The following is a 10072-nucleotide window of genomic DNA, read 5'->3' as shown; positions in this document are numbered from 1 at the left end:
GGTTGACGCCCAGTGGTCACGTGAGAGGGCAGAGTCCTTAATGAGTAGGCTCGGTTGACTTTCAACAGCTGTCTAGCTATAATCCGGCTTTTCCCGTTGCTGTTTGTGTCTCAACGTCAGTAACTGGCCTGGGAAGGAATGTGCTTGGAGCAACCCCTCGCAGATCATCTTCCCTAAGTGCCACCTGACCCTGAGCGCATGGGACTCCTCTGCAGAAGTGATGCAGAGAACCTCGAAGTGTCTCGATTTCAACTAGGTCAGCAGAGATTTGGGATACAGTGTGGGCCCTCGACCAGCAGTGTCAGCACTACCTGGGAAGTCTAGTTAGAAGGGAAAATTCCCAGGCCGGGCAGGGACCTACTGAGCCACAAACTCTGAGGGTGAAGCCTAGTCGTTTGTGTGTACAAGTCCTCTACGTGACGCTAAAGTGATGGTGATGTTTGAGAACCACTGCTCAGAAAACACTAGGTTTCAGTTTTTTATTCGTTTGGCTTTTTTTCTTTGTTTTTGAAACTGAGAACAATGTCTCAGAACCATATTCTATGCATTCCAGAGATATACAAAAATCATAGAACTGGTTGATTTTACTCTTTAAGGAATTTTTGAAGATACTCAGTCTGACAAAGGAGCCAAGATCCCCAAACTTCGTTGGGTTCTGTGGTCCTTCTATTACCATTTATGAGGATGCTGACTTCTTTAAGATAAGGGAACATGTAGTTTAAATTTGTAGGGCGTGGAATTCCTCTGAAGAAGAAAAAACCCTCCAGAATTACTAACCTCATAAAAGATGTTGTAAAGTGTATTTGTTTCCCAACAGAGAAAACCTTATTTTGTATGCTGTGTAATTTAATGGGAAAGTGTCTCATGAAACGGGCTTTGAAATGGGAGTTAGGGTGCCTCCATTTTATGCTTCATAGGCTGCCAGGGCTGTTCAAGTTCTGCTTCAGCTTTAGGATGTATCAAAAGCCTTTGGAGAACCAAAGTGCTTTCCTATTGTGGAAAAAATTGTCCTTGGAGTTTCTCAGTCAACAGCCTCAAGAGTGTGGAGGAAAATGGAGCAAGATTTTTTTAAAAAAAGGAAAATGGATGTGAGGGAACAACTTTAAGGACAGCAATATAACTTTCATGTTTCTAGGACAAGCATTTTGAAAGATAGAAAAAGGATTTTAAAAAATTGTAAAAATAGCAATTCTCGCTCTTCTTTTGCCAATTTTCAGTCAGCTTTACTGGAAGTAAATTGGTTGTGAAATAATTCTTCTTAAGTAAGCATAAAATATGGCGTACACATTTTGAAACCTAAGAAGTGCTTGCAGTTTTAAAAAGGCAACATATTGAGTTAATGGGTAGAAACACTATCCTCCCTTTGACTCCCTCTGCTTTCTGTTGTTTTCCTTTATACCCTCTCTCTGAGGAGCACAAAGCTACAGTGCCTTACCATCTCTGGGTGTATACCTCACACCTGGGCATGTATTTGTAGGTCCCCATGTTCCAGGTGTAGGTGTAATTTGTTGTGAGCATGTGTATCTGGGTGAGAGACTGCACCAGTGACAAAGTGGCTCGTGACTAGATTTCACAAGACAAACTTTAGCATAGTCAGTATCTGAGATCTTGGAATTTCAGAGATGTTCTTCCAGGGCCAGTTGGTCAAATTGCCTTTGGGCTTAGTAGTTTTTCCTTTTCAAATGTGTTGAAAAATTTTTAAAGAGGCAAACCAGAAAAGTTAGTACCTTGGCAGGTTACTGTATGAGATAGAATATAGCTTGAAGGAAAATGATTTGTAACTACCTTGTAAACATTTAGGAAGTAAATATCCGTGTTATTTGTCTTCCTAGAAAACTGCATTTGATCTACCACTGCAACTCTTGAGCTTTTAACCCAGTGTAACTTTGCTTCCCACTAGGCCATCCCAAAACTTTTCCATTTTTCAGACAGTTGTTACGGAAATGAATGCCAGGATGTTATTTGACCTAATTATAATGAGACGAAGCTAAATCCCTATCCTTGCCCTTGTATCTTTAAGAATAGAGAGGCCAGAAGCTGTGCTTCTATCAGAGCATAGGCTGAAATCACCAAGAGAAAGCAGTCTTCCTCCAGAAGCAGAGATGAAGGTTTTCAGAGCTATTGGAGCAAACACCCTCTCTATGTTCTGTTTCATGCTTTTAAAGACAAAGGTAGACTCTAGTTTTAGTAATGGTAACCTGAGCTAGACCATTATATCCTGATATTCAGTAATAATTGTGCATTCACGTGTTAAATCCTATAGCTGCACTTTAGATTTTTTCTACTCTTTACTGCAGTAGTTAAAAGTAATACAAGGGCTTCCCTGGTGGCGCAGTGGTTGAAAGTCCGCCTGCCGATGCAGGGGACACGGGTTCGAGCCCCGGTCTGGGAAGATCCCACATGCCGCGGAGCGGCTGGGCCCGTGAGCCATGGCCGCTGAGCCTGCGCGTCCGGAGCCTGTGCTCCGCAACGGGAGAGGCCACAACAGTTAGAGGCGCGCGTACCGCAAAAAAAAAAAAAAAAGTAATACAATAGTCAGGTAATAGTATCATTGTGTTGAACTGTGTACGTTAAGGGAAGTTTCCTCATACTTATATCTGTAAGTTAATTGGACCTTGAATTAACTTATAGAAACTTACTGAAAATATTGGGTTGATTAAAAATGAATACTGAATGTCCTGATAAATATTTACCCTTTCCCTGCCCCATGTACCAACCTTCACAGAGGCTAACAGGAAAGTTTTCCTAAGAAGTAATTCAGGGAAAATAAAATCTTACATTTTTGTTTCAGAAGAAAATTTAGCTGAAATAATTAATTTTTGAGAGGAAATAAGCGGGAAGATTGGAAGGTTTGCAGTTCTCAGTATTATTCACTAGTCAAGAGAACTTGGACATGTTCATCGAATCTTCAGTTTCCTCATCGGTAAAGTAAAAATAATAATATCTGCCTTACCTGCTTCACATTGTGGGTTTGAAAACATGTACAAAAATCATCTTATAAACAGTGAAATACGAAATAATATTTGTACTTTACAAATGCAAATCTTAGCCAGTCATAAACAGATATATACCTTCCTTTGGTCAACTCAGTTCCACCAACCTCGCACACCCCTGCTTCCCCACCACCACACACACACACTGGCACACACACACACACACAATGCCCTCTGCACACTCCATTTTATCCATTTTAGCACTTATAGACTTTGTTCAGCTCAGTGTACTTGTCTGGAGATACATCTTTATAGTGTTAGCACAAGTTCGTGTGCCCAATGCACAATGAGGCCAAACAAACTGAAACGTCAGAGTCTGGAGCAGAGAAAGGTTTATTGCAGGGCCATGCGAGGAGACAGGTGGCTTCTGCCCTAAAAGCCCTGAGCTACCTGAAGTGTTTGGCCAAACATTTTTAAAAGCCAGGTGAGGGAGGTGGGGTCGCAGGGTATGTGATGAGCTCATGCACAATTCTCTGACTGACTGATGGTGAGGTAACAGGGTTGTGTCACAAGGGTTCACATTATCAGTCCTTAGGCTCCAGGAGGCCTGGGGGCTATGTGCTCATGGTCATCAAGTAGTTAACATCTTCCGTTTGGTGGGGGGTTTTCACATCTGGAAAACAACTCAGGAAATGTGCATCAAATACTGTTATCTAGGTACTTCAGAGAGGAGCTAAAGCAGAGGATATGGAGGAAGGCCTGTCCCAGGAAGGCCCCATAGGGTCCTCCTCGGTTACAATAGTCTCGGATAAAATTCACTCCCTGGTCCTATTTACCTTTCAATAAGAAGCTTGAATTACATGACACTTTGATTATATGAGATTTTGATTATATTTACTCTTTAATAAGACATTTTCATGTGTATCAGCTTGCTTCTTCAGACTGCCTGTTTCTAGTAGCAAGAGGTCATTCGTGCAGTCCAGCCCACCATAACAAAGCTCCCTTGGATCCTGGACATCCCAAATTCTCTACAGAAGTACCAATCCAAATTTTTCCACGTTTCCCTGGGCTTCTGATTATTTTTTAAATTAGTATTTTAAACAAAGTGCTAACTTCCCCAGCCTGACTTTATGCCATAAAAAAAGGCTATTTAAAACTCTCTAATATATAGTTCCCAGCCAGATTAGTGATACTAACAACAACAAATTTCTCATGGGTGTAAGATTTTTATTCCAATTTGATTTGCATTCCATTGGAAATTATAGAATGTATTCCCTTCTTTATTTTTAAAAAAAGTAGTTTACAATTTTAATAGGAATTATAAAATGTGATAAATCTGCAGATCAAAAATGGCTTTGATTGCTTGCAGTAACAAGTCTTTAAAACAAGTTTTGAAGTCATCATTTTCCACCTCCACACCAAGGATAACCTTCTAATTAGTGATCGGCCATGCTGTAACAGCAGTAGAGCACTGAGACTTGGGTAAACAGAAAGATTGTAGAACTTCTCCAGCCCCAGATCAGGATGTTTTCTATGCCTTCTCATAGTGGCGAATGGCAACCACATCGCCAAAAGTAAGAGTCTGAAAGATTCAAAAGATAACCAAATCTTTTTACACAGGTACATCAGTAGCTGGAAATTTTAAAGATTATCATGTTATGTTATTTTAAAGATTATCATATATATGATTTAAGTATTATACAAAAGAATAATGGCATTTACAAACATTAAATGTTGCATAAGTCTTCATTTTTTGAAAAGAAACCCTTATATTTATCTCGTGAATGACATGTATACACAGTTCATGTCTCTAAAAGAAGTATGAGGCAAAAACTGAGATTATCTAGATTCAGGTCAAAAGATTTCCTTTTGCCTTAAATTATCAGGGTAATTGGAGCAGATTAGCTATCTGCTTTAAAAAGTATATAAAATTTATAGTAGGTTTTCATAATACTTTACAATTCATGACCTAGATAAATTTTGAAGTTTTTTGAAAACCCAAATTATTTGGACAAATGTTATTTGCAATGATTTGTTCCACAATCAGCAGGAAAAGGTAAATGTACAAACGTTCTCGTTGCTTTGGCTGTCATGTTGTAGCCTATGTGAACCTTGGTGGTTATGTGGCTATAATGTGCAACATGGGCTCTTGTATCTAATCCAACTTGAAGAATTGCTATAAATCCTCTTTACAAAATTTAGTGTTTTTTAGTGTTCATCATTTTCATGTAGTCCTGTGATTTCCAAGAGTATAGTGTGCCCTTGTCATCCATTACTTTCATTTCCTTGTTTGAACTCAGGCTTGCCTGATCACCGTCATACATGCCAAAGCTGAGCTATCCACTTTTCTGTATTCAGGAAAAAAATAAAGAAAAAATCATAAAGGAGAACTTCAGATTGAATCCTTTATAAATGAATTTTTTTGTTTGTTTGTTTGATGATGGTGATGGTCACTGCAGGAAAACGTGGGCAAATGTTCATCAACATGGAAGGAAAACTGTCCCTCTGCTCCCCACACCCACTTCCACCCAGGAAATGAAGAATGAATATGTAAGCCCTCTATCTCAACCTAGAACAGCTAGCTGGTAGTCAAGGGAAGGAGAAGAAAACTAATCAATAGTCTTAAATAACAAAACCAAAAGACCCTTCCTGCTATTATCTTAGAAGGAATATGTAAAGCAACCCCCCGCCAAAAAAAAACCCACAAATGATGTATTGACTACTTCAATGTCATCAAAATTCCATTTTAGAGAAATTATTTTTAAATTATTTTTTATTTTATAATTTTTACATGACTATCCAGTATTGAATAGACATGTTTTTAAAGCTGTCTGATGCATTAAAAAGAAAGACTGGAAGGAAGTAATACCAAAATGGTTCTAAGGGGACATTAAAAAGGATTTTCATATTTTTGTTACACTTTCCTGTTATATTCCAAATTATCTGCACTGAACTTGTGAAACCTTTATAAACTAAAATATAAAATGTTTAAAGCTCTCATTTATTACAGAAGCTATAAGGTAATTTTTCTGAGTTTCAGCAAATGATAATATAATATCATCTCTATATTTTCATGATGATTGGTTTTATATTCAGATTTCATTGGAGGATTAGACATTACGGTAATCCAACAAATGTTCTTTTGACACAGTTTTAGCTAAATCAATGGCAACTTTTTAAAACTACACTTAAGTAGAACTTTTCTCTTTTTCTGTAATTAAAAAAGCAGAGTGGAGGAAACAATTAGCTAAGATATTTTTATTTCTCCTGTTTTACACATGATTAAAGAACCTTGCTAGTGATTTAATGTTGTTAAAGAAGGAAAGACAGGAGAAAAGGAGGGAGGGAGGGACAGGGAAGGAGATGGGAAGTGAGGGGGTGAGGGGTGGGCAACGAAGCAGGAAGGGGAAATTGCTCCTACTTACCATGACCATTTTGCCATTCTTAATCTCTCTTACAAAATTTGTCTCTTTGCCATCCCATTTCTGTACATGGACAAGTTTGTCTCCATCCAGGCTAACAACAGACTGAAACCAACAACAAAATGCAGAATATATCAATAGGTACACGTCAGATTTCTGATATGGAAGCCAAATGAATTGATTTTTATCTATTTAAAAATTTTTTTAACATTTATTTATTTATTTTTGACTGCATTGGGTCTTTGTTGCTGAGAGTGGGCTTTCTCTAGTTGCAGCGAGCAGGGGCTAATCTTCGTTGCGGTGCACGGCCTTCTCATTGCAGTGGCTTCTCTTGTTGCGGAGCACAGGCTCCAGGTGCGGGCTTCAGTAGTTGTGGCACACGGGCTCAGTAGTTGTGGCACACGGGCTCAGCAGCTGTGGTACACGGGCTTAGTTGCTCTGTGGCATGTGGGATCTTCCCGGACCAGGGATTGAACCCATGTCCCTTGCATTGGCAGGTGGATTCTTAACCACTGTGCCACCAGGGAAGCCCCTGAGTTGATTTTTAAAAGAGTGATAATTGAATAAATAGTGATCAACTAATTATCAAAGTAGTACAATTTCCTCTGTTGCTTCCAGAGTCATTATTATAAAATCTCTAGTAATTCATAATTTGATTGAAATGTGTACATATAAATGCAAAAATTTACGTATTAGAAATAAAAATCCTGAACTAGTGCTTTCTGACTAATCATCCTACTCTTTTAAACAGAGTCTTAGAATGAGGCAAGCTATTGATTGAGTCAACCTGAGGCAAAAGAAAGATTAAACAAAATGCAGTCTTTCAAATGAACACTATTAAATACTTTCTGAAATACAGGTTTAATATAAAATGAGAAAAACACATGGTAAAGAAACAGATTCAGGGCTTCCCTAGTGGCACAGTGGTTGAGAGTCCGCCTGCCGATGCAGGGGACACGGGGTCGTGCCCCGGTCTGGGAAGATCCCACATGCCGCGATGCGGCTGGGCCCGTGAGCCATGGCCGCTGAGCCTGCGCGTCCGGAGCCTGTGCTCCGCAACGGGAGAGGCCACAACGGTGAGAGGCCCGCGTACCGCAAAAAAAAAAAAAAAAGAAAGAAAGAAACAGATTCAAGATTTGAGCTATAGTAGGTGCCCATTATTCAGAATATAAGCTATGAACACTAGGATGCAAAATTAACTCTTGGTCCTTCTCTCTGAAGTGAAATACTGAGAACATTTTTCACTTCCCATCATCTAGAAAAAAAGAAATATTAGGACTTTCTCTCTTTTATTCTCTCCTTCCCATCCCCACCCTCAGAGAAGGAGCAGCTCCTCACCTTACAGTTTCTGTCATCTGGAGTGGTTTCATCAAACTCTTCTCCCAGATGGAAACTAATCTCCGTGTTCTTGAATGTGCTTTGAGTCCTGATCACCACTTTTTCCCCCTCCTGACTGATGATCACTGTTGGTTTAGTCACATTTCCCACCTGCCTAGTGGCAAAGCCCACACCTAAAATAGCAAAAGGAAGCAGTACAGTTGGCTGCAACTTCCAAAATAGCTCACAAAGCAGGAATCTACCTTCCTATTCTGGAATCTATGTCCTAAAGCGGAAGTTTCATTAGAGTATGTTTAGCCCATCAATTATGCAGGACAACTACTGAGCCGTAATAATAAGCGGATGCTTATTTGGAAGCATAAATAGTAAAAGGATGCTGAAGAAAAAGCGGAAAAGGTGCAGAAGCTTCATGTCCTCCCCAGAATACTAAATGCTCCGTTATTTGGCCCTAAGCAAGAAAGCAGGCAAATGCTACATTTAAATATCCATTCTGTGAGAAACACACAGCGTAGCACCCTGATTACGACAATGTGATCTGTCTTTGTCTCTTGCTAACCTGATGGGTGAAGAAGGAATCTGCAAGTATCTGAAGCTGCAGGTTAAGATGAGAAAGCACATCTTATTTTTACCTACCTAGAGCCTTCATGTACTCGTCAAAATTCTGACTGTCCGTCAACTTCCACGTAGCACAGAAAGCCTCCACCATCCTTACCCTTTTCCCGTTAGCTTCAGAATCAGATAAAAGAGGCAGAGGCAAGGATCTTCGGATCTTAGGGCCACTGCAATTCGGAAGACCCCTTTGCACCTCACGGCAACTCCTGCCTTCTTATTAAGAAAAGAGGCAGGCAGAAAGCCAAGGATTTGAATTGCAAACACATCCCTCCAATGTCCCTCTTTCCAGGAGGCTGTTGCAGGGGGAGGAGATGGGAAGGGGGGCATTCAGCGAGGTTCCAATCCTCTTTGTGATTGGCTCAGGCCACTGGGTTAGCGGAGTAGGTCGAGTTCCTCCCAAACCTCACACTGCAGCCCTTCTGCCTGAGAAATCTCTGCAAAGATTCAGTGAGGCTGGAGGCAGGGAGCGTATAATGAGAGAAGGTCTTTCAGGTTCAGCCCGAAAACTTGGCAAAGGCCATTTCAGACTGTGAGGAAAGAAAAAAACGCACAGTAGGACATTCAGATTGATTTCCGTTAATGGCAAAGCTGGTTGCAAATGAGGACCCCGCCTTAAAGAAAACCACTGAAACGCCAGACTTTTCAGACAAAAGAGACTGAATAGTGCCTTTTATTTTCTCTCGTATTTATAGGGAGAGCAAAACATGAGCTAGAATTTGCCAGACTCGGGAAAGAGGAGGGGGAGGGGGTGTAAATACCTTCCCTAGATTGTACTGCTAGAAGACCACTCCGGCTGAGTACTAATGGGACACTAATTTTGGCCTCTTCCCAGCACAAACTGAGTGAATTTAAAGATCCCATTTTTCTTTCTAAGGCTATGAGAACGAGACTAAGATAGAAAAGGGACCTAAGGGCGAGTATGGTTAGGATTCACTAATGAGCTACAAAAATAAAGCAGAACACGCTCTTTTTCCCCACTCTTTCAACAGATTGTAGAATCGAAGTGGAAAAACTGGACAGAAGTTCATTTGGTAAGATTTTAAATGACCTGCACTATAGAACCTTTTGATTTCCTGAGGCCACATCTACATCTGTATACTAGTTGTGAGTTAGCAATGGAGCGGGGGCAAGAATTGGAACAGAGGTGGGAATCGGAAGACTTTGGCTTCAGTTCGTCCTGGCTTAGGGCATCTCAAGGATGGCAAGCTATCTCCAGGGTTCTAAGTAATAACATATTTAAAGGGGGACTCAGACTCCCCTTTACCCAGAGTTTCTTCCTGCTTTATTAGTGCAGACTTCTGATGAAAAGCAGGTTCCCCCCCTTTCATGGGGACAGATCAGGGGACTCTGACTTGGCAGTCTCTGCTCTTCTCTCTCTCTCTCCTCCCATTTCAATCTCAGCCCACTGCCTTTTCAGCTTCTGTCCACACCAAATACAAGAGACAAGGCTCAGAATGCATCTTACTCCAACTGTCAGCTCTGTGGTTCTACTTTGGTGTCTCAAAGGTACCGCAAAACATAAACTCAATCTTTCCCCTCACCTGGTCCTCCTCCAGTTTTCACCATGTTTGTGAACGGCAGCATCATCCGCCCAACTGCACAAGCCAGGAAACTTGAAATCCTCTCTAACCTTTACTCTCTACATCAAAGTCAATGTCAGAGCCCATCTATTTTCCTTCCTGAATGTGTCTCTAACCTCTCACTTTCCCCCTATCCCCACAACCACCTTCTTAATTCAAGTAACCATTGTCTTTTACTAGTCCTATG

The 10072-nt window shown here is 40.6% G+C and overlaps 1 protein-coding gene across 1 annotated transcript; it reads right to left on the bottom strand.

The window, feature by feature from the left end:
• Window positions 1–6205: 6205 nt before the first annotated feature.
• FABP7 (fatty acid binding protein 7) lies at window positions 6206–8557 on the bottom strand. The gene is made up of 3 exons (XM_022562733.2): window positions 8327–8557; window positions 7694–7866; window positions 6206–6460 (listed from the first exon to the last, which is right to left on the bottom strand). The coding sequence occupies exons 1-3, from the start codon at window positions 8397–8399 to the stop codon at window positions 6206–6208; spliced, it is 501 nt and encodes a 166-aa protein (XP_022418441.2). The 5' UTR covers window positions 8400–8557.
• Window positions 8558–10072: the final 1515 nt, after the last annotated feature.

Source organism: Delphinapterus leucas, chromosome 12 (assembly GCF_059928025.1).
Source record: "Delphinapterus leucas isolate spDelLeu-1000000601 "Yukka" chromosome 12, BTC_Dleu_Yukka2, whole genome shotgun sequence".
NCBI classification, from domain to species: domain Eukaryota; kingdom Metazoa; phylum Chordata; class Mammalia; order Artiodactyla; family Monodontidae; genus Delphinapterus; species Delphinapterus leucas.
Note: the sequence above shows the minus strand (reverse complement) of the source record. Positions and strands in the feature narration are given on the sequence as shown.